This window comes from Martes martes (genome assembly GCF_963455335.1).
Source record: "Martes martes genome assembly, chromosome: 17".
Taxonomy (NCBI): domain Eukaryota; kingdom Metazoa; phylum Chordata; class Mammalia; order Carnivora; family Mustelidae; genus Martes; species Martes martes.
The window spans coordinates 58365872-58390915 of record NC_137905.1 but is presented as its reverse complement, the minus strand read 5'-3'; the positions used below and the strand labels follow the sequence as shown (position 1 = coordinate 58390915).

Sequence of the window (25044 nt, the reverse complement as noted above, 5' to 3'; positions counted from 1 at the left end):
CAGATCAAACCAGAAATCAGTAACAAAAGACAACAAAAACACTCCCAACACTAGAAAACTAAACAATAATCCACGAACCCATTAAAGTCTCTAAAGAAATCAAGAAACATTAGAACTGAATAAACTGTAATAAAAGCTTGCAGGATGCAGCTGTCACAGTGTTGTGAGAAAACTTTATAGTACTAATGCTGACACTAGAAAAGAAAAAAAAAGTAAAATACAACCAAAGAAGAAGCTAGAAAGATCAGAACAGAAATCAGCAAAATTATGAATAGAGAAAAATCAGTGAAGAGGCACCTGGGTGGCTCAGTGGATTAAGCCTCTGCCTTTGGCTCAGGTCATGATCTCAGGCTCCTGGGATCGACCCTGCACTGGGCTCTCTGCTCTGCGGGGAGCCTGCTTCCTACTCTCTGCCTGCTTGGGATCTCTCTCTGTCAAATAAATAAAATCTTTAAAATTAAAAACTCGAAAAAGAAAAATCAGTGAAATAAAGTGCTGGTTCTCCAAAATGATCAGTAGAATTGATAAAAGTCAAAGAGGATGGACAAAGATAAAGAGTGGACAGATTTCCAAAATCAGGAATCAAATGGGATATAAGTACAGATACTGCTCCCACTAAAAGGGTAATAAGGAAATATTTCAAACAAGTCTATAAACTAATTTAGATGAAATGGAGCAATTCCTTGAAAAGGACAAACTTCAAACTATTCAATGTATCCAACATTTAAATTATTCTGAATTCAAGAAATTAGAGGAAAACCTCCTCAACAAAATATAATAAAAATGGAATGTTTTAATATATAACATATATTAAAAATTCATACTCTACAACCAAATGGGATTTATTCCAAGGATGCAAGACTGGCTCAATATTCACAACCAGTCAGGCTACAGAAGAAAAATCAGATGATCACATCATTTGATGGAGGCAAAGCATTTGAAAAAGTCTAACACTCATTCATAACAAAAAAGACTCAGCAAATTAAGAACAGACGGGAATTTTCTAAACTTGATAAGAAAAATTTTGGGAGGGAAAAAAAAACCTCAGCTAACATCATACTTGATGAAAACTTGAACATTTTCCTCCTAATTTGAGGAATCAGTCAAGGGCATCCTTTCTTACTACTATTCAACATCCGGTTACTTGCTACACTACAACTAGTGTAGTAAGAAAACAAAGTAACATATATAGATGGGAAGGAAGAAATAAAACTCTATATGCAGCTGACATGTCTTTGCAGAAAAGCCTGAGGATTCTACCCAAAGAAATGGCTACAAATAATGTGGGTTCACCATGGTTGCAGGATACCAAAATATCACTCCAACAATTACCTTTCTGGATACTACTAAAGATCATATGGAAAAATGAAAGTGTAAAAATCAATGCCATTTATGATCTCTCTCTCTCTCTCTCACACACACACACACACACACACACACACACACAACCCCTAGATACAATTCTCAACAAAAACGTACAGAACCTGTATAGTGAAAAACTATAGAACAGTAGTGAAATATCAAGAATGACTTCAACAACTGAAATGTCACACCATGTACGGTGCTCATGATACTGATTTTCAATAAACAGAGCTACAGATTTCAACCAATTCCTGTAGAAATCCAAGTAAGATTTTTTGGCATCCTAAGATTTATATGAAAAGTCAAAGGAATTACGAAAGCTAAATCAATTTAAATAAGGATAAAGAGAGCGGAATCACTTTACCCGATTCTGAGGGTTACCACACAGCTATAGAAATTAAGTAAACAGGTGGACCAAAAACAAGTCTGAAAAAAGTCTGTTTGGTGTTTAAAACCGAATAAAGAACAGTTTTCTAAAAATGTAAGCTTTAGAGTCTTAACTGGTGGAATAAAATGCGTTCTCACATGTGCATTTATCACTTTACTGCCTGTCTTCAACGGGCTAACCCTGCCCTGGCCCCACGTAAACATGTGAATCCATGACAAAGTGCTGTAAGTTGGGCAGAGAAGTCCCCAAAGTTTTTCGTTTCACTTGCTCTTCTACATCTCCACCTTCTTTTTATAAAAACTCCTGAGATAACACTGCAGTGAAGTGAAGGAGAAACATGCAGCTGAGGGTTTTACCTCGTGCACAAGAAACCTGGCTCTCTCCCTCACGGATGAATTCTCAGATGCAGAATAAGGCTCTGGGCTCGGTCAATCTCTACAACGCGTCTCTACTGGACTACCGACGGTCTGGGACGGAAGATTTCCTCACAGTGAAGATACTTGGCGGGTTTCTCTCTGGTAGGTCCGATCTGATGCCACGGCAGACGTTTCATCTGGCAAAAGGTTTTCCTCATTGGTTACATTCAAGAAGTCTTTCCCCAAAAGGAGTTCTCGGAGGGTGACGGAGGACTGCCCGCTCGTGAAGGGTCTTCCCACTTCGGTCACACGGACAGGGTTTCTCCCAGTATGAATCCTCTGATGCTGAGTGAGGGACGAGCTGCGACTGAAGGCTTTTCCACACTCACTGCACTTATAGGGCTTCTCTCCGGTGTGGATGATGGCGTGTCGGATGAGGTTGGTGCTCCAGCAGAAGGATTTCCCACACTCCATGCACTCATAGGGCTTCTCTCCGCTGTGAATCCGCTGATGCCTCGTGAGCCCTGACCGGCGGTTGAAGGCCTTCCCGCACTCCGTGCACTCAAAGGGCTTCTCCCCAGTGTGGATGCTGAAGTGTCGAATGAGGTCTTTCCTAGTGCTAAAAGCTTTCCCACATTCTTTGCACTCAAAGGGTTTTTCTCCGGTGTGGGCCCTCTTGTGCAAGATGAAAGTAGAGCAGTGGGTGAAGGCCCTCCCGCACTCAGCGCACACAAACGGCTTCTCCCCAGTGTGGATCCTCTGGTGCCTCTTGAGGTACGACCTGTGGTTGAAGGCCTTCCCACACTCCAGGCACTCAAAGGGCTTCTCCCCAGTGTGGATGACGTAGTGGTGAATGAGGGCCGCGCTCTCACAGAAGGCTTTCCCACACTCACTGCACTCATAGGGCTTCTCCCCAGTGTGAGTCTGCTGGTGCCACACAAGGTAGGACTTGTGTTTGAAGACCTTGCCACACTCGAAGCATTCGTAGGGATTCTCGCCACTGTGGATGATGTGATGTCGAAGGAATCCTGGCCTATGTCGAAAGACTTGCCCACATTCTTTGCACACAAAGGTTTTCTCGCCAGTGTGTCTCCTCTTATGCAAGACGAAATTGGAGCGGTGGGTGAAGGCCTTCCCACATTCGCTGCACTTGTAAGGCTTCTCTCCACTGTGGATCCGCTGGTGCTGGGTAAGGTAGGACTTGCGGTTGAAGGCCTTCCCGCACTCCGCGCACTCGTAGGGCCGCTCCCCCGTGTGGATCATGTGGTGTTGGAGGAGGTGTGTGCTCTTAATAAATGTTTTCCCACACTCGGTGCATTCATAGGGCTTCACTCCAGAGTGAATCTTCTCATGTCCAGCAAGAAGGTGCTTTTTATTAAAAGTTTTCCCGCATTCATTGCACTTAAAGGTATTTTCCTCTTCCTGAATCACGGTCATGACCGTGCTGTCATGGTCATGGACAGCACCTCCTGGATGGGTCAGCTCCTGCGCTGTCTGTGAACACACGCCATCAGCTGCCCCTAAACCATCAAGCTCAGGGCTTGTTTTCTCAGGGAGCTTCTCCCTTCTGGGTTCTAAGCCCGGTCTCAAGTGTCCTTCCTGCATTTCTGACGCCCCACTCTGATCCCTGGTTTGGCCCAGCTGGAAGTTCCCTGGGTCTCCCTGTCTTAGTTCCTGGAACAAGGCCCCCCCAGACAGGGCTGGTGCACAACTGGAAAGTTCTGTAGTCGTGGATTTTCCCTTGTCATCTGAAAGAAACCCAATATACAGAAAGGCCTGTCAGTAATGATAACACAGAAAATGTATCATCAGCATTTCAGTGAAAAGAATGAAGATGAAAATAGTGCCTGTCTCTGTTATGTTTTGTTACCTCTGAATCTCGGGGTTACAATTTCTCCCCCCCCCCCAGGTATTAGACTGTTGACACCTTGAAAGGGAGACCCAGGAGAAGCTAGATAGGGGACAGGGGTCTGGAGTGGAGACACCGCTGCAATTCTGTACTGGATGCGTCCAGAAAGACTAACAAGAATGTTGTATGTTTGGTTTCGTCTAAGCGGAGACGCTGCTGTAAGAACACTAGGAAAGGGCACCTAATGGAGCCCTGATAGAAGATAGAAAGTGTGTCATGTAAAGTTAACTTTCCCCCAAAAGAAGTATGGTCTTTGTCCCAGCTCCAAGAAGGTAACCACTCAACGCTATGTAGTTCCAGAGTGACAGACCTGTCTTTGTCATTCATGGTGGGTGCCTAGGAATGCACCTGATACTTTAGGACAATATATAACTCATCGTGGGCCCCTAGTTTATACCAAAGACATGACTCACAGGGTAAGGTCTGGCCACATCGGAAAAATCAACCATATAATTAGAAAGCTGAAGCTTTGAGACACCAGGTATCAGCTGGACCTCTGGAAAGGAAAAGAGGGCTAGAGACTGGAGTCCCATGGGCAATTACTCAATCACGCTTCCGTAATGAAGGCTCAATTAAAAATCTGGATACTGAGGCTTTGGCCAATTTCCTGGGTTGGCAATATCCACGGACCTATTGTCACATATGGATCCAAGGAGGTAACAAGTCACTGAAGACACAGGAGTTTTGTATTTGGAACACTTCTGGCTCCTCTTCTAAGCTGTACCTTTGTCTGTAACAAACATGACTTAGAGGACAGTGTAACAGCTTTTAGAAAGTTTATTGAGTCTATCAGCTCATTAAGCCTGAAGGTAGTTCTGGGAAATCTCTGAACTTCCAGTGGCTTCAGATGACTTGGGCCGACGCGGCACTCTTGGGAGTTCTGTGTTCTTAGCCTTGAGCCTGGTTGGCTGCGTGCAACAAGAGATCCAAGGGAGTTTTCCCTTGCACAGGAGGTGCCCATGATGTGAGTCCTACTGGAATCATGGGACTCACCACAAAAGAAAAAGTAAAAGGCCACAGTAGCCTTAGGAGACAGAATGTACAAAGGGACTGAGTGCACGAAGATGGTACCGAGGAGGATCCAGGAAAAGGGAGGAGAGAAGGAAACAGGATTCCCAAGTTTCTGACAGGGGTGACAGTGAGGCCTCCCAGGACAAGAAGTGAGCAGGACTGGGCTGGACACGAGTCTGGTTTGCCCGAGGAGCAGTATGGTGAGCAGACTTGCAAAATACACGTGATCTACATGAGAAGACGGTAATGCTGTACTTGAAGACATTCGTGGTGAAAAAATTCTCCATCTAAATCAATGGTAATTTCTTCCACACTTTATGTCATTTCTGCTAATGAGAAGTTTCCCAGAACACTCTAATTTTGCTTACTGGGGTAACCTGTATGTCCATAATTACTCAAGAAAACCCAGGCCGGTGGGGGGGGGGGTCACTTAATAATATAAAACTGACAATGCTACCCAAGTGAAGAAAAAAAATTCAGTACAGTTCCCTGTAAAATGGCAACTGGGTCATCAAGGAACTTCACAGTTCGATGGTAGGACTTACAGGAAAGATCCAACAGGCAAGAGTAAGGAGAAGGATACCGAGTGCCTCAGACCAGAGTGCTGCGGTGGGAACCTGACCTCAGACCCGGGGCACCCGCACGGGGAGAAGACAAATGGACAAGAGGAAAAGAACAGAGAGCTCCGAAAACACACACACACACACGGGGCTCTGGTGGATGGTAGAGGAGGCAGACAGCTCAGCAGTAAAGGAGAGAAAACACAGTAAACGGAGCTAGAAAAACTGATGTCACCCTGGCAAACTGTATTCCCATCTCACACTACATTCAAATTCGACCTCAGATCAAAAGGAGTTAAATATCCAGATGAAATAAACAAGACTATTTTTCTGATGTTGGGGAATAAAGCAAGATTTTTACACAAGACAAAATCATTATTATGTAAGAATATTACAATAAAAGAAGACGCTCTATTCAAGAAAACATGCTTTCAATAAGTGAAAAAACGATACTGAAAAGTATTATAGCTGCAGCACCTATAACCGATGATAGGTAAGTGTAAGGACTACACCGAGTGAGATAATAGAAAAATAGGTATTTATCATGAAACGACAGTCCAAGGAGAAAATACAGACTGACTGAGATCATATGAGGAGGTGCTAAAGGTCCTCAGCAGGAAGGAAACGCAAGCGGAGCCCACATGAGATACATGTCAACCTTTCGTCGACCTGATACCTGAGAGTATCAGACATCGGGCAGAGTACTGTCAGCGACTGAGGAGCCCTATAGTACCAAGTCCCGGGCAAAGCATGGGCCGAAGGAACCTCCACGCAAGTGTGAACTGGTACGTGTCCTTCAGAACACCACGGCCATTAGCCAGTGAGCAGGCGAGCTGCATGGCCTATAATCCAACACGTCACCCCAGGAGACATCAGAGACACCGCCATCTCGTGCAAGATGACCGACGCAGGACGGCTCCTGGCAGCAGCGCCTATGAGAGTCAGAAAGTGTGAGTAACTGAGCGCAGAGTGGGTGAACACGCCGAGAGACAGGTTCTTTTTTTTTTTTTTTTTTTTTTATTTGACAGACAGAGATCACAAGTAGGCAGAGAGGCAGGCAGAGAGAGAGGCGGACGCAGGCTCCCTGCTGAGCAGAGAGCCCGATGCGGGGCTTGATCCCAGGACCCTGGGATCATGACCTGAGCCGAAGGCAGAGGCTTTAACCACTGAGCCACCCAGGCGCCCCGAGACAGGAACTTTCTTACTGCTTTTCTTCGACTGTGAGGATTTGAGCCCACTTGTATGGTGAGTCGAGAAAAAGTGAAGTCACAGTACACGACAAGCAGAATATGAATGAAGAAAACACTTTCCTGCAGAGGTGTACTCTAGACTCTGGCTCAGAACTGGCCAGGCCCGAGGGCAAGACCTCTCCCGCCCGCTGGCAGGGGAAGCTGCAGACCCCAGAGCCCGAACAAGTGCGGTCGGGTCGAGGATCAAGCAACGGAGGAGGCGGCCCTGACTTTCAACGCCAAGACCCGCTGAGACATCATGGCTGGGGCAGCGGGAGGCCCCGGAAGCGAGTCCGAGCCCCGGAGGTAACTCGTGCAGGACACAGAGCTGACCAGAGGCCCAGCAGACGCAGAGGCCGGTTACGAGGCTAGCAGCAACCCCCAGAGAAAAGACGACGGGAGCGTGCACTGAGCGCGGGGACCGGTCTAAGGGAGGCGGTGCGAGTGATGGATTCAGGAGACGGAGGAGATGTGAAATGCACGGGACTGGGGCCCGGCCAGATGTGGGGCCGGAGGGAGCTGGGGGTACGAGCAGCTCTCGGGGGCTGTCTCCAGTCTCTGACCTGCTTGGGTGGCAGGACCATTCACTGAAACTTGGGAGGTGGGAGGAGTCGGCGACCTTCTGGGCCCCTTGCCAAGCATGCTGACTTCGGGTCGAAGGGCTCCGTGGCTTCCAAGGCAGCAGAGAAGCCAGAACAAGAAGCTTCCCCAGGGAACCAGGGCCAGCGGTTTCCCGCCGGCTCCAGCCTGCAGGGTCCCCCACCTGCGCACACCCCGGCTCGTACCTGCATAGGCGCTCTGAGACAGGTCTCCCTTCAGCATCCACAGCTCCTGCCCGTGCTCCAGCTGGTAGATCAGCTCCGGTCTCGGAACAGGACACCCTGTTCACAGAGAAAGAAAGAAGATGCTAGGGTTTGTGTGAAAAGAAAGAAAATTCCTCAATCTAGTCTGGGACTTCAGAATGTGGCTATGACCTTGGAATGAAGCTACTCCCATCCAAACTAATAAAATACTAACCTGTCGCCTGGAAATAGGCACGAACACCACTCTTGGGATCCAAAGACTTTAGACAGTAGTGCTAGCTGTGTAGACAGCATCTATTCTGACTTCCAGCACACAGAATCCCAGGGAATAAGACCCCCTCCTTCCAGAAAGTGTTTTTTAACCAATCCAAGTAAGTGAGTCTCACCCAGGTGTGCATCAGCACCTCCTGGGATGTCGGGTTCCCAGCCAATGGAAACGAAATCTCTGTAGGTGAGGCCCATTATCGGTAGATTTAAAAATCTCCCCAGATGATTCTGACATCAAAGGTTGAAAAGCCAGTCTCTACCAACCTGCAAGTGGCCTTCCTCAATCACTAACAGTCAGAGGTATGCAACTTTAGAAAGCTCTATTCCAGGATGGCTGAATGAGGGGATCTGCTGCTCTTGTTGTCTGGTGGTATCCCCGGACTTTTGTGAGGGAACCTGCCTAAGAAACCTAGACCACAGAGAGGAAGTACAGAAACACACAGCTGGGTTATCACCCACCCACGGGGGAGCCAGTCCCACCCCTGAGCCTCCTATTATGTAAGATAATAAATCTCCTTCAGGGTGAAGACCGAGTTGCTCTGTCACACGTAGCCAAACACAGGTGCAGGGAGGGGAAACAGCCACAGGACTCTGGAGAGAAGGGCAGAGGCACCAGGACCCACAGATCTGGCAGATCCTGAACAACGGCCCAAGATTATCATTTGTCACTGAGCAGATCTTGCTCACATCTGCCACACACTCAGCTCAGAGCCCACTGATGGGTCGGTGGGAAGGGGAGGAAGACTCCCCTTCAGCTATCGGGAGTCGTGCTTCCAGCGACCCCGGGCGCTTCTACCTGGAAGGCTGTTCTCCGCCCACCCCGAGCCCGTAGCCAGCTCTGATGCTTCCGGTCTCAGCTCCCAGGTCACGTTCCTGACACGTCTCCGCTGAAGTGCGCCTCCTGAGCCCAGGTGCTTCATTCCTCTGCCACGTTATTAAGGAATTTTTAATCCCCACAGTAAATGAAAAACTAGCATTTACAGGGCATAACCATACACAGGGACTGTGTCAAGCTATTCAAATACATTATGTTGTTTCAAGTGGAAAAGAATTTATGGAATTTAAAGAACTGGCATTTAAAATACTAACTCTTCATTCAAAACAAGGGATGTGTCTTCATCCATCTAAGTGTTATTTTAGATCCTCAGCAAAGTCTTTTTATAGTTTCAGGTGTGATAACCTGGGTCTGTGAGGGCTGATTCCCTAGTTGCCACTTTACCTGGAAGATGGATCTCATCAAAACGTCTTTCCATGGTCGAGTTTCGAGGGTGGGGGGAGGGATGTGCCCCCCAGGGCAACTAGGATAACCAGTTATCATGCAAGGCTGAGGTCTCCCCAGAGACTACTGTGCTGGGACGCAGGCCTAACCAACCGGGCCAGCAGTTGGTGGGCAGTTTCGCTGGGTTGACTGTGACAGACCAATCGCATCGGCTCGCCCTTCTAGAGGCACACCTGGTAGAGCGCCCCGGCACTGGTCCCTCATGTGCTATAACGGATCTACAGCAACACAGAGTGGCGCGCCCTCCTCAGATGCCGTGGCACAACAGGCTTGAACTGCTTGAGGGCAAATCTCGCCATTGTTGCAGTCTGACCCCTCACCCAGCAGGGTATAAGGGACCCCATTCATGGAGACCCATGATTCAATATATAACGGAGAGAAAAAAAGTGTAAGGAGTATCTTGTTCCTGCTCCCCGTTAAGATAGCGCAGGACGCTTCTCACCTTATTCCTGATTGTACCACCGCTGGCCGATGGGTCTGGGGACTTCTGACGGCTGCTGCCCACCCGCAGGCCAAGAGTCTCCTCCTTAAAGTCACACCAACACACTCAGGATACCGACTGCGCCACGGCTGCTCTAGATGTGAGCCCAGCCCCTCTGGGGTTGCCGGGGCACCCTAGAAAGGGAAGCCACCACTCACAACAGAGGCCACTTGGGACTGCCAAAAGCTTCTCGGGTAAATACCCAAAGAAATGAAAAATGGCCAGGGACAGAGAGGTGATAAAAACAATTATGCTGTGGACCAGGGCCATCCCAGGGAGGCTGCTACCCAGAGGCCCCAGGCCCTCCCTGCTGCTCCTCTCTCTGCAGGAGACAAATTCAATACGGGGCTTTAGGAAGCTGAAAGCCCAAGAGAAAAGGGTGGGGGGGGGGACACTGCAGAACTTACGTACCAAGCAAACACCAGGTCTAGAATACATGACTCATTCTAAACTATTTATTGATTCAAAAGAGTAACAAAGCCCTAGATACAGAGAGAGAAAATAAAAGATAACTAAATAATACACTGCATATAACTAAAAGTCTGTAATTTGACAACTGGAAATGCAAAATTTATATACTAAAAGCTTACATAAGTTAAATAAAATAATTACATACAGCATCACAAAATTTGTACTCCAAAGAAATTATATCACCAAAACAAAACATGGCATTGACTGGCTTTTCTGACTCTATAATACAGGTTCTGAGTTAACTTTAGAATTTGCTAAAATGCACCAAGTGACAGAACTTAACAACTTTAATCAATACTAGGGCTCAAATCACAGCCATACGTGGAGATTCCACTTAGATATTACTCCGCCCAAACTTAAAAGGTAGCAAAATGCAGAGGAAAAATAGGTACGTCTCACTTCAGCTGTAGACTTGCCTGTATTTCCCCACTCATGGTACCCACTGTCCTAAAACATCCCACTCTGGGAATGGATGCTCTGACGCAACACATAATTAAATTTTTGGTGCTTACCAATTGACCTGGTAAAATGGGACCCACAGACACCAGTTAAGGTAATGAATATGGCCCAAAGGAAGCTGGGAAGGGGCCTCCATGCAGTAAAACTTCACATAACAGCTAATCAATAAAGGAATGACTGACCCACTGCTTCTCCATTTGACAGCTCAGTTTTATGTGCTCTTCACTCTGGGAAAAACCTCACGGTGGGTTACTACAATCTTAATGCGGTGGTCAATCCATTAGGGTTCCTGCTAAGGACCAAGTGCGTCTGCCTCTAAATGTTGTTACTAAGCCCAAATTCCCAATGTGATCATATCTGGAGAAAGGATCGGTAAGGAGTTAATTAAGGTTAAATGACACCAGCCCCAATCTGGTAGGACTGGTGTCCTTAAAAGAAGAGGATGAAGGGGGCTTTCCAAGCCAGAGGCAAGGCCATGTGAGGACGGAGCACAGAGGCAGCGGCCAGGAAGAGATCATCAGAAACCCGTCTGCTGGCACCTCGGGTCTGGGGCTTCCAGCCTCCAGAATGACATGAAAATAAAGCTGTTGTTTAAGCCACACAGTCTGGCAGCCAGAGCTGATTCATACAATCCATACAGCCAATACCCCATATAAATTAATAATGATATCCAATCAACAACCCAGCGATTATCTTGGGCTCACAGATCTGGCTAACCCTGTTCAGTGCCTGTTTCAACAGCTTCTCTGCCAGCCTGCCTTTACTCTGAAGGTCAATGCTTCTCCTTTCCCAGGCTGCCTGTGAGGCTGGCCCCACGGTTCTGCCACCGCGTACTCTGTGCACCCAAGATCTTAACTGCACCCGCCTTTCTCCAGTAACACAGATAAGGTACATCGGTTACAGCCTTGTCCAGGGAAATTCATTCGACGCATTCATTATGCATACACAAATCCAACGTCTTTCAGTCCCACCGTGGGGATAGTTTCAGCTAACACAACTACCTAGTATTATCTGGGGGCTGGTGACTACATTCCTCATTTATGGACTTTATTTAATCTCACTACTGCTGCTGTTTACAGATCAGCCCACCTTAAATGGGATTCCCTCCGAAAAAGACTCTAAGATCTATTCAAAATACTGTTAACAGAACAAGCTCAGCACAGCTCCTGAGAACTCTCTAAGGCAGAATAGAACCCAGTCTGGGTCCTCTGGCGTAACTCCACCAGGGGGTGGCGGCTTTTCCTGTCCTCAGTCTCCTGCCAGATGCTAAGGTGCTGGAGGAGGTCAGCCCTCCCTCCCCCAGACCCTTTGGCTATCTGGAAAGTCCCTTGAGACTAACAGAGTGAACAGTTACAGGAGTTCGTGGACCATTAAAAGGACACTGCTTCCCATCATACATGATGCAGCTCACTGGGATGTTGCTGCTTTCTATCCCTTAGCCAGAATGTTCCAAATAAAAAATAGGACCTAAGAAACATTACTTGGACAAACATCAGGGGGGTTATCTTAGTGCTGGATGCCCTGATTAAATAACAAGTGGTCCCATTTCTACATTCATCATAAACTGCTGGGCCATTGCCTAAAAACGGTCTGCTTTAGGGTAAAGAACTCTTAATCTCCTGTCTCTTGGGCACCTGGGTGGCTCAGCTGGTTAAGCAACTGCCTTCAGCTCAGGTCATGATCCCAGACTCCCGGGGTAGAGCCCCGCATTGGGCTCCAAGCTCCTCAGGGAGTCTGCTTCTCCCTCTGACCTCCTCCCATCTCACGTTCTCTCTCTCCTTCTCTCTCAAATAAATAAATAAAATCTTAAAAAACAAAACAAAACAAAACAAAAAAGAATCTCCTGTCTCACAGACACTTCAAATAGAAGTCAAAATCACATATCCCTACACATGCAAGGGCCACAATACAAAGCACTGCCAGGACATTCCTTATCCCCTTCAGAGTTGTAGACAATACTGGTAATGGACACACATTTCACTTCTCAAATTACGCAATGCTACGTATGCTCTGGGAAGAAACATTCGACAGAGCTTTCATGGCCCAAACATGCCCCAAACATGCCCCTAATAAATGTTTTAAGTAAAAGACATAATTGTCACTTCAAACAACTCCTTTTCAAATTCCAGTGTGACGAAGAACCCCTACAGGGTCTCTATCTTGCCTTAATAAAAGGCCTCTTGACCTACTTAATACCCGACACTAACACCACTGTTTCAACCAAACATGGCAAAACCCCCATCAACTCGAGAGGGTACTCACTTGCAAAGAATACCCCAGTCACACATCCAGACAACATCACCCAGACCAGTACCTCAACCACGAAGGTGAGTCCACCCCGATGCTAAAACCTTCACCCCAACTAATGTCCACAGACTGCCTCTCCTAAGACAGAAATTAGACACAGGGCCTTTTCTGGTTTCTTCTTTTAGGAATTCTCTTATGTTCCTGAGGTGACTTTTAAAAAACTCCTAAGGGGGAAAGGTCAGGGGAACCAATCATGTTATCGTAACATTGGAACATTCGGTTCCATCCCGGCCTCCTCTGTGGAGGCAAGCAGGGCTGGAGATTGAGTTCAATCACCAACGGCCAATGAGTTATCAATCATGCCTATGTAATGAAGCCTTCACAAAAAATCCCAACTAAAGCGGCTCAGGGAGTTTCCAGGTTGGTTAACACAATGAGGTGCTAGAAGGATGCCAAGCCTGGAGGGCATGGGCGCTCAGTGTCCTGTCCGAAGTACCTAGCCCTTTGCATCTCTCCCATTTAGCAGTTTCTAAATCTAATCCTTTAAAATAAACAGGTAATATTAAGTAAGTGCTTTCCTAAGTTCTGTGAGCCACCCTGGCAAACGATCAACCCTGAGGAAGGGGTCCTATTTCTGACTCACAGCCAGCTGATCAGAACGGGTGACAACCTGGACTCGAGCCTGGCACCTGAAGTGGATGTGAGGGAGGGGGAGGGGCCAACCTAGGCGCCTGAGTCCTTAACCTGCGGGATCTGGGCTAACCCCAGGGGGGCAGTGTCAGAACTGCATGGTGTGAAAACAAAATTGTGATATCAGAAGTTGCTGAGTAGAGGAAAAAGATTTTTTCTTTTACACACAACTACCACACATGAAGGCATGTACGTACATGTGTGCCTGTGTACATACACACATACAGAAATGTAAGACATATAATAGCATTAACCTCCCTGTGTCGTCTGTCACGAAGTCACCTCTATAAATTAAAATCCTGGAAGTACAAGTTACTACAGGGGGATGCTGTGGGAATTTAAACGAGTAGAGCATGACGAGGCCCGAAGAGTCATGCTTGGTCAGTGCTCGGGGCATTTGTGCTGAGGATTATGAACTGCTTTTTAACGTGATCCATGTTTAATTTCCCTTTTCTTCAAAGAAAGAATCACGTATCGCTTGGTAAATGGGAAACCTAGAGTCACTTCCTTTGGTGGCAGGTCACCACATAAACTCAGCAAAGAAATCTAAATGATGTTAAGTCCCAGTGTCTTCAGGCTGCCTACTCAGGGCTGCAAACTCAAGGCTACTCCCTCTGTTTTAAAACGAAAAGTAACAACAATCGGCGTGTGAGGCGAGTGAAGAAAGTATATTAAGATTCAGCACTAAACCCAGACTTGCCAGGAACAATTACGGCAGGGCGTCGCTCAATGCCAGCTGACGCAGTGTTCCTATCCACTCTGAAACAAGGTTTCTCAACCTGGCATAATTACTTAGGTTCATGGGCATGATTATTTAGGTCAAGATAATTCTTCGCTGGGAAGACAGGGCAGAAAACTGTCCTGTGCATTGTAAGGATGTTTGGCAGCATTCCAGGTCTCCACCCACTCAGTGCCTGTCCCACCTCCATCCCACCTGGGACAACCAAAAACGTCTCCAGACACTGCCCAGTGTCCTGGGGTGATGACATTGTCCCTGAATGAGAACCACTGGCATAGAGGGTTATAACCAGAATGACGAGAGAATGTGAGGCAGAGGAAGGAGCCTCCATGAGCGCTGCCGGTCAGGACGCAGATGGCGAGGTGGGGACTATGCACAGAAGGGGCGACCGTGTGAGAGGCTGAAATGCCCCAGAACACGCAGCAGTGGACAGGACAGCGAGCGGAGGCCCGAGGCAGGCCTGGGCGCGGGGAAATCACTGGACACCCAGCACAGCCGGAGCCGAGCGGGCAGAGTGAGCTCCAGGAAAGCGATGAAGGTGAGGAGTGAGGTCAGCAGGAGGAGAGTGTGGACTTTCTGTTACAAAATATTTAATCTATCCAGCTGTTCTAGTTCTGCTTTTTCTCTTTTCACTGGCAGACGTAATTCCAGTTCTCCAAGACCAGGCACGTCTCATCCTCAGCTCTGGATTTACAGTCCTCCTTTCCCTCAAATTGAACGGCCTGTGCTGATTCTCCCCAAGGAGAGAAACATCGAAGCTGGTGCTTCTCAACCGCAGCACTCGGGACGCAGCAGGCGGCACAATTCTACCATGAGCGGGCGCTGTCTCATCCATCAAAGGGGGTTACGGCCTCTCCGGACTCGAACCCCTAGATGCCAGTCCCATCTACACCCACGGCGGGACAACCCAGAGGGCATGCAAACATTGCCAAACGTCTCCTGGGGGCACAACTGCCGAGGAGCATTACTCTAACGTCTCTCGACCCGGCAGAGGATGCTGGCCCTTGAACCTCGGGACCATCACGGAGGCACAAACACAGACAAGCCCCATAACTGGGACCATGTCCTTTGGGACAATACCTGTCGGCACTGAAGGCAAAGGCCTCCCGGGGGCCTGCCTGACTCACTCCCTCCTTGGAGAACATCCCATCACTCACAGGCCTGCTAAGGACACTTGAGCCGATCAGGCTCGAGCAGTCAGCTCCCCCTCCGGAATGTGAAATCAGAACCTCGGATGGAGGCCAGTCTATGCTGGGCACTGCGGTGACAGGTCCAGAGAAGTACCGGCTCGGGTGGCCATTCCTGCCTCAAGGACACCCCACACGGCCCGGCAGCAGACAGAGAGGAACAGCATAAGCACGCCAAGACGTGGAGACGAGGCATCTGGGGGCCGGAGAGAGCAGGGACCCGTGGCCGGTCCTGTCACTACTTGATGAGGCAAAAAAAACCCCTTCCTGCATACAGAGACATGAGCAGCGAGAGCCAGAGAGAGAAGCCAGGACAAGAGACCAGAAGCCATGGCATCATCGTGGTGGTTCCCAGTTCCTCTACCAGTGCCTCACGGGGCCAGCTGGAAATCCTCCCTTTGGGTTCTGCACAACACCCCCCTTTCCTTCCACGGTTTTCTAGGAGCCAAAGAGGAACTGTTTCTTGCCCAGACAGACACAGGAGAGCAGGTCCAAAGAGATTAATCTGGAAAATGGCTGAAGCTGCAGGGAGGAGGGACACGGGGAGGGCTCCAGAGGTCGTCTTGACAGCCAGGCCTGGAGCCAGAGGGTGCTCTGACAAGGAGGCCGCAGGTGTCCGCATGGTGGAGTGGGGAGGACTTACCCAGAGACACCAGAAGTCCACAGTTTTCCAGCATCACCTCCTGGTACAGGGTCCTCTGGGCTGGGTCCAGCTGCCCCCACTCCTCCTGGGTAAAAGTCACGGCCACATCATCGAAGGTCACAGATATCTGCAAAGTCAAACAGAGAGAGTAGCGTTGGCCTTGGGGCTGCTGGATGGGATCAGAGCTCAGCCCTACAACCCCAGTAAAGATGCAGAGTGATCCAGGCTCCGCTCACCCAGTACCTCCTGAGGGCCAAGCTCTGTGCTGGGCTCGAGGGGGAGGTGGGCCCTGCTCTGGATGTGCTCCGGTAGTGTAAGGGAGAAGCCTCCTCCGTGGGAGGCCCCGGAAGGTCACACAGACTATGGAAATGACGTGAGGACTGGGAGATGCAGACAGCAAGGGCTCTAGGACGTCAGAGGAATGAGCGAGTACGGTAATAAAGGTATCAGTAACAGCAGCAGTACCTGAGCCTCACTGGTCCTGCTAGCTGCCTGCCCCATGCTGAGGGCTTCGCATCCTGGGTAAAGGGACTACAAATCCCCAGGTCTTAAGTCAGTCTCCTGTGGCTGCATCCAGACTCCTGAAACCGACACTTGCCCGCTGCATTACCGAGAGGACATCACTTCTCTGAGGCTGGTTTCTGGACCAATACAGTAATAGTTCCCACTTCAGCAACAACAGCTGCGAGAGTTAGACAGGAGTGACTCAGTGCTCAGCGGGCTCTGGGATCTGCAGGTGTCTCCAGCCGGGGAGGTAAACACCTCATCGCCTCCGCACCACGGGCCCTGCAAGGCTGAGGGAGCCGCGCCAGGCCAGCAGCCTCGCATGGCGCCACCCGAAGTGCGGTTTCAGCACCGACTACTCTAGCAGGGCGCTGACCAGCGGAACCGGGCCCTCCTCCCTAACCAGACTGACTGCGGCGTATGCAGGCTGCGAAGCCCTTACCCCGGGTTTTGCAGTTAAATGCATTTCCTTCCCCCCAAATATGTCCGTGAACATGGACGGAGGAGCCGCGCTCTCCTCTCCAACCTCACAGGAAAGGCAGCCCAAGGGGCGGCGCCTCCCTAGGGACACGGGAGGCCCCCGGACTTGCTCCCCAGGCTCCTCAGCCGCGCCAGGGCCTCCCAGACTCGGGGAGATGCCACCATGAACCATTAGCCTTTTTCCTTCCTGAGCTGCCAGTCCTTTCCCCGGGGCCAGGGTACCTTAGGACCCGCAGCACAACCGGCTGCAGACGCCACAGGCACTGGCCCCGCGGCGGGCGGGTCGGTGAGGGTCGGTGGAGCGTCCTGCAGGACCACGGGGAGCAGCCACGGCAACCTCACAGCCCCTCGCGGGCCTCCCTCAACAACCCGCGTCCCCCGCTTCTGTCCACGCACTTGTCAGAAAAGCCGTCCCCCTCCGTCCGGTGCCCCAGGTCGCCTGCTGGAGCAGGGCAGGTGGGGCGCGTGCATCAACCCAGGGCAAGGGGGGCTGGAATTTACTCGAAGACAACGGGAGTCCCCGGCGGACGCATCCCTCACTCCTCCCACACTTAAAGGCACAGACCCCACACTTGAGAATCCGGGGATCACGCGCCAGCCACGCACGCCGACACCCCCCTGTGGACACGCGTCCGGCGGCCGCCGCGGCTCCCGCCCGCCCCTCGGGAGAAGCAGCGGTCCCGAAACCAGCGTCCACTGACCTGCGCCGGGCCGGTCGGCGGCGCCGCCATCACGGGGCCCCGCGGGTCGAGCAAGGCTGCAGCCTGCTGGCCGCACCTCTGCCCGGCGCGCCCTGGCGACCTCGGCGCACAGCGGGAGGCCTGACGGCAGCGCCCCCCCCCCCCCCGCGCAAAAGGCACCGCGACGGGGGCGCTGCCCTTGGCGACTGCGGGGATGAGGGCGGCTGCAGAGGCCGCGGCCCAGGGGGCGGCCCGGCGTGGGGGGTGGCACACCCGCCACAGAGGGCCCGGACCCTACAAAACGCGGTGAGTCCTCTCCTCCTTCCCGGCTCGTTCCCCAGGCGTGGAGCCGCTGCGGCGCCGACCCGGCCCTCAGCACGTCAACTCAGCTCCGGGGCGAACGGCCGGGGCTAATGGCGGCGGCGGTGAAAACACCCGGAAGTCCCGCCCCCGTACGCAACCCGCCGGAAACGCCCCGTCCGGGGCCGTCATTGGCCAGCGCCGCCTCAGATGCCTTCTGGGTACTGTGGTACTCCGCGTCCTACTGCGCGAGGCGGGTCTTCGCAGGAGTTTCCTTCCAGGGGAAGAAGCGCGAGCATCGGAGCAACCTGTCGGCCTGTTTACAGTGCGAGAGGACAGGCGAGGGGCAGGAGCGAGAGCCTTCGTTCTGGGCCTGGGGAAGTCGAGGCTCGGGAAGCAGGGACGTTCGTCAGGGCGGGGGCGCGAATGCAAGGGCAGAGACCGCGCGCTCGACCCGAGGCCGGCCTGCTGACTTCCCCTTCGGTACCCCCTTCCCGGATCCTCCCGAAAAAGTGGTGTAAAAGCCCTGCCGAGGAGGGCACCGGAAGTCCCCTTTCTCTCCGCGGAGAGCTGCGCACTCTCCTGGGCCTTTTGCATGCGATGCATGACATTCTGAGTCATGTAATTGGCCCAGATCACCGAGAAATGGATTTGCCATCGTGTGAGGTGGGGAGAGCACGTGGAGGAAGCTTGGAGGGCGACTCGGGACTCCGGTTGTGAGCATCGTCAGTCCGAAACGTCTGTGAGACCACAAGGCGCGTGTTACGGATGACTGATAAGATAAAAGAAAATTTGATAAAATAAGGGAAAATTTTAAACTTTCCGTGTTTGTGGGCCCTGTTTTTGGGCTCTCAGGGAAGCTATACTTCAGCACTTACCAAAGTCAAAATGACTTGGCAAACATCAAAGCATGGCCTCTATTTCTGCCCCAAGCACACATTGCTCATCTGCTTTGTTGAAAAACAACAACAACAACAACAACAACAAAAACCAAAAAGGAGCTTTCTAAACATAAAGATAAAAGGAAAAAAAAAAAACCCTCCTTGGTTCCCATAAGATTAAAGTCATACATAAAGTTTTGCACATACTAAAAGCATAAGAGAAAGCCTGTAACTTTCTGGAATGCCTTGTTCATGATGATTTGTAACTCTTTACGTAAAAACAAAAATATAACAGAGCACCGAATGTTCCTTCTCAGAGCACTCTCTTCTTTGTGAAGGTTGTGTATACCGGTTAGCTGTCCTAACCTGAGCTTAAATAAAACTCTCTTTCTCTTTAGGATTTTAAAAAAGGTTTATTCCTTTTGTGTGGACACTACCCATACATTTGGGAGTTACTAGCTTACACCGATATTCCAAATCATGATACCAGGTAAGACCATCAGAGTAATGAGTATGGATTGGAGAAGAGAACGGACAGAGCATGAATCCTGGACCAGTCTGGCTTTGTTAACTGGTTGATGTCAAGAAACCAACAAACTCACATTACGGGTTCTAATGTCCACCCGGAGGTACATTAAGCACTCTTAGAAGTCACCATTGGTGATTTTTTTTTTCCATAACTGTGAAGCTGGGAGAATCAAATGCATTTTTGATGATTTGAGGATGCATACAGATTGAGACCTGGAATCAGGGAGTATAGACATGCCCTTGAGATAATATTTCTAAGATGAGAGAGAATCATAGTGACAAGTTATTAATCAGGTCAAGGAATCAAGATATATCAAGAGTTCTGCAGACAACTAGTAAGATACATGTTTTATAAATGTTTACATGTACATCTGTTATAACTATACGGTGTATATATGGGCATTGCATATACATATATAGGCACAATATGTATATAAGATTTATTTCAAGAAATTTACTTATGTGATTGTGGGACGTGGCAAGTTTTACTCTATCCATAGGTTAGAGGGTAGGCTAGTGGGCTGGAAAGTCTCCAGACAAAGCTAATGCTGCAGTTTTGACACTGAATTTCTTCCTCTGGGAACTCTTACTTAAACTTGTAAGACCTTTTAACTGATTGGATAAGGCCCACCCACTACCAAATAAAATCCTTTGCTTAAAGCCAATCATTTATAGATGTTGAGCATATCTATAAAATATCTTCACAACCACACTACATCAGTGTTTGATCCAATTACTGGCTAAGTTTATACATAAAACTAGCCATCATACTCCACTGCTTGTCAACTTGGCACCCACATACATCTCCTTAAACCATACTTAATCTCCAAATAAAGACAGTAAAAAGTCATACTTCTGCCCGACTAGATCAAATCTGGTATTGGCCCATTACTGGGATGGACCATATTACATACAATGGACTTTACATGATGAATGCAATGTGATCCGGGTGAAATGAATCTACTGACCTGATGTTAAATTCTCGGACATTAGAAATTGTCTTCTGGTTGTGTAAGATAATATCCTTGTTCTCAGAAAATACAAGCAAATATGAGACATGAAGTATGAAACTCTTAAATGGTTCAGAAAAATATAGTTTGAGGGATAGTGGGAGGGAAAAAGGATGAGTGATAGTGACAAATGTGACAAAGTGTGACAAAAATGTGGCAAAAATACGCTGGGAGCAAAGAAACATTGTTATCACCAGACATGAGGAGTCAAAACAAACAAAAATCCATATAAACAGACCTTGTTAAGATAACTTTTGGGGCAATGGGTGGGTCAGTAGTTTAAGCCTCTGCCTTTGGCTTAGGTCATGATCTCAAGAGTCCTGGGGTTGAGCCCCAAGTTGGGCTCCCCGCTCAGCTGAAGGCCTGCTTCTGACTCTCCCTGTGTCACTCCCTCTGCTTGCACTCCCTCTCTCACTCAGATAAATAAATAAAATCTTTTTTTTAAAGATAACTTTTATCTTCCTTTAGTCTCCCCATTTATTTTAGCTACTTTTGAACAATTGCCTCTCTTTGTTCAACTTAACATATAAGCACTTAGGTTTCCTACTTCTTTGCGTCTTAGTTTTCTTATGAAGTCTTGTGTATCAGGTGAAACTTACATTAAATAAATTTATAAGCTTCTCTCCTGTTAATCTGTCTTATGTCAATTTAATTCTCAGGCCCATCCAGAGATCCTAAGAAGGTAGAAGTAAAATTTAAACACACTCTCTCTCTCAAATAAATTAAATCTTAAAACATATGGAAAAGTTTCCCTTGTAAAATCAGGATGGAAATGGCTGCATCATGGGAGAGTCCAAAAATTTTCAGTTTTTAAAGATAATGCCAAGGGTTTTTTTTTTTAATAGTCTTTTAAAAAGGATTTTATTTTTTTATTTGACAGAGAGATAGAGAGAGAGCACAAGAAGGCAGAGCAGCAAGCAGAGGGATGAGGGGGAAGCAGGCTTCCCACTGAGCAGGGAGCCCGTCGCAGGGCTTCATACCAGAACCCCAGGATCATGATCTGAGCTGAAGGCAGACTGAGCCACCCGAGCACCCCAATAAATGCCAAGTTGTTGGAAGTTTCCAAATTTTTGGAAGAGGCAAGAGATGTTATTCCTTTAGATCTTATTCAACAACTTGGAATTGTCAAACTTCTTATATTTCGCCAATGAAATCAGTGTAAAATGGAATTTAATGATGGTTGTGATTTCCTTTCCCAGACACTGATGAGGTTGAGAATTTCCCCATCTTTCCTAAATTGTGTTTCCTCTCTTCTGAAATGTAATGTAATCTCCACAAGCTCAGAGGTTTTCACTGACAAAAATTTGAGAACATCTTTTTCACAATGGCCAATGATTTTCACTTTTTTATTTTATTTTTTAAAAAAGATTTTATTTATTTATTTATTTGACAGGGAGAGATCACAAGTAGGCAGAGAGACAGGCAGAGAGAGAGGGCGAGGCAAGCTCCCCACTGAGCAGAGCCCGATTCGGGGCTCGATCCCAGGACCCTGGGATCATGACCTGAGCCGATGGCAGAGGCTTTAACCCACTGAGCCACCCAGGTGCCCCGATTTTCACTTTTTAAAAAAAGATTTTATTTCCTTATTTGACACAGAGAGACACAGCGAGAGAGGAACAGAAGCAGAGGGAGTGGGAGAGGGAGAAGCAGGCTTCCCGCCAAGCAGGGAAGAGATGCGGGGCTCGATCCCAGGACCCTGAGATCAGGACCTAGGCCAAAGGCAGAGGCTTAACAACTGAGCCACCCAGGCACCCCGACTGGCTTTTTAGATGCCACACATATTTTAAAAATTTTAGCATAAATTTAAAAAATATATTTTAAGATAAATATAGTATTTAATTGGAATAAGTATAATAAATATTTATAATCATTAACAAATCATATAAGTTATGATATTTAAATCCAAGTAGGTATACATAAAAATATATATCAAAAATAGAAATATGAATAAATACAAATGGCAGAAAATTGTGCTCTAGGTGTCTAGACCAATTTGGTGGAAAATACAGTAAAAAAGGTTTAATATACAGAAGTGAATGACATACAACTTACCGCTGTTTTACATGAATATAGTATAAAAGTTTCCTGATAAGTATGTTATTGTCCTGATTAAAGAACTTTCAGGGAAGATTTAATATTTGATCACATTTTATTTGTTAGAAGTCGGCTAGCTCCTGTGGAGTGCCTGGGTGCCACAGTCAGCTAAGCGGCTGACTCTTAGCTTTAGTTCAGGTTGGGATTTCGGGGTCGTGGGTTTGCGCGCCGAGTCGGGCTCTGAGCTGAGCGTGAGGTCTGCTTAAGAGTCTCTCTCCTTCTGCCCCTCCCCCTCTCTCAAATACATAAATAAAGAAATCTTTCTAAAAACCAAAAAGAAGTCAAATATCTCAATACATAAAACTTGTATTACTTATCTAATTCTTCTTTAAAGTGTTTTAAAATAACACGAACATGTATGTGTAATAAAACGAAACTTTCCTTCTTATCCCGAGGTACTGTGGATTGCAGCTACCAACAACTACAAGAATTTGTCACCTTCCACCAAGGCTGATCAGTGACCTCGAGAAGGAATCGCGAGGGAGAGCCCTGTATGCTCGTTGCACGTGCAGTCTCACCCGCAGCCACTCTTGCCCCCGTGGGGGAGGCTCTTGTTTTTATTTACATTTTTTATATCTTATATACATGGACTTTTTACAATTAATTTTTGGTTTTTAAAGTATTGCATTCAAATATGATTTATATTGAAGACAGACTTTTTTGCACCCTCTTAAATTGCTCCTGAGGTGAGAACTTTACTTTCCATCCCTAATCCTGGCACTTATTAAAAGAACTCTTTTAATTTTCATTTGCTTTTTATTTGTTTGTTGTTTTCCTTAAATAAGCTGTATGCCCAACACCCAACATGGGTCTTGAATTCATGACCCCAAGGTCAAGAGTCACGTGCTCTACAGACTGAGCAAGCCAGGCTCACTAAGAACTCTTTTAATCTTTTTAAATCTTTTTTTTGCTTATTTATATGACAGAAAGAGAGAGAGCACAAGCAAGCAGAGCAGCAGGCAGAAGGAGAGGGAGAGACAGGCTCCCCGCTGAGCAGGGAGCCCGATGTGGGGCTCCATCCCAGGACCCTGAGATCATGAGCTGAGCAGAAAGCTTAACCAATGGAGCCACCCAGGCGCCCCAAGAACTCTTTTAATTTCATAAGAAAAGGTCACCATTTCAAAAGATAAGTGAAGAACATTTAAAAAAGCAATTTAAAAAAATGTATATAATAAACGTTGAAAAAATGTGAAAACAGTAGGCCTTGGAGATGGTCCTGTGATGGGTTAGGGTTAGGGTTAGTATAAATTATTAAATCTCTGTTAACGGAAGAATAGGAGGCTTATCTAGCCCTTCCTAGATTAAAGGGTCTATGGTTCTAAGAAGTGATTCAATTGGCAAAGATAAAACTTCAGAATCACTAAAGATTAAATAGACAGGAGGGGCCGTGCCGGCTGGTGATATAAACCCGTCCTCGAAGCCGCCTCCTAGTCTGATCCGCAGACTTCAGAACGCCCTTCCAACGCGGCCCAAGAGAACTCTCCAATCAGTAAGTGCCCCTCACACCTGCCTAAGTTTCCATGTTGTTGGTTTGGGGAGGAAAGTGGACTAAAAATTGGGTTAAAAACCTACTGGGCTACTGGGCTTGCCAGAAGTTGTGGGAATTCCATTTTTAAACTTTGAAAAAGCTGCACTGGGGTTAGGGAAAACCAGTTTCCGTCATGTGAGATGAAAATGTGTGTTTTCTGAGCATTGAGCATCGGGGGTTTCAGCAAGGTACAGGCATTGAAGGACTAACAAGATAGATTCTTGTTTCAGGAAGGGGAGGGAGAGAGACACGTTTCAGAAACTATGGGAGCCCTAAGAAAGTTCAGAAACCAGAATATCTTTGGAATCAAAGAAGCTTCCAGATTTCTCTCTCCAGACTCAACTTTTCTCCTGAATCTTGGATTTGTCTGTTTACCTTGTTGACTTGTCTCTAACAAGCATCTCAAACAACCAGACCGGACTCTCCATGTTTCCACCCGAACTCTCCCTGCCCGAGTTTATCCTCACACGGGACATGCCAGCTGCTCTGGCCAAAAAAAAAATCCAGGAAACATCCTCGACCCATTTTTCTTTGATGACCCACATCTAATCAGGCTCGAAATTCTGTTGGCTTTAACTTCCAAATATTTTAGGAATCTGACCGTTTCTTGGTCCATCCCCACATGGCCCTGTAAGGCCCTATATAAACGGCTTCCCACCCCCACCTAAGGTCTAGGACCTCACCTGCTCATGCTCTATATCCTCCTCTCCAGACTGCCTAACCTTCTTGCTGTCTCTTAAATAGGCCGGGCAGGTGCCCGCTGCTATCCCCAGTTCCCGCAACGTACCTGTCTCAATGTCAACATGGCTTCCTCTCTCATTTGCTTCAAGTCTTTGCTCAAGTCGTTTTCTCAGTGAGGTCTTTGCTAATCACGTCACTTAAAATTGTGACCGCGCCCTATGCACCCTCTCCTTTCCCTCCTTCCTTTTTTGCCCTGGAAATATTCACCCTCTAACAT

General features: G+C 47.9%; 1 protein-coding gene across 2 annotated transcripts; it reads right to left on the bottom strand.

The window, feature by feature from the left end:
• Positions 1-1786: 1786 nt before the first annotated feature.
• LOC308358074 (uncharacterized protein) lies at positions 1787-19324 on the bottom strand. Of its 2 annotated transcripts, XM_080828080.1 has the most exons (4): positions 17767-19324; positions 16082-16208; positions 7601-7696; positions 1787-3854 (listed from the first exon to the last, which is right to left on the bottom strand). In XM_080828080.1, the coding sequence occupies exons 1-4, from the start codon at positions 17794-17796 to the stop codon at positions 2236-2238; spliced, it is 1872 nt and encodes a 623-aa protein (XP_080684206.1). In that variant the 5' UTR covers positions 17797-19324; the 3' UTR covers positions 1787-2235. The 2 variants fall into 2 exon arrangements, with proteins under 2 accessions (XP_080684206.1, XP_080684207.1); XM_080828081.1 differs by lacking the exons at positions 16082-16208; positions 17767-19324 and adding an exon at positions 9607-9660.
• Between the last annotated feature and the right edge of the window lie 5720 nt (positions 19325-25044).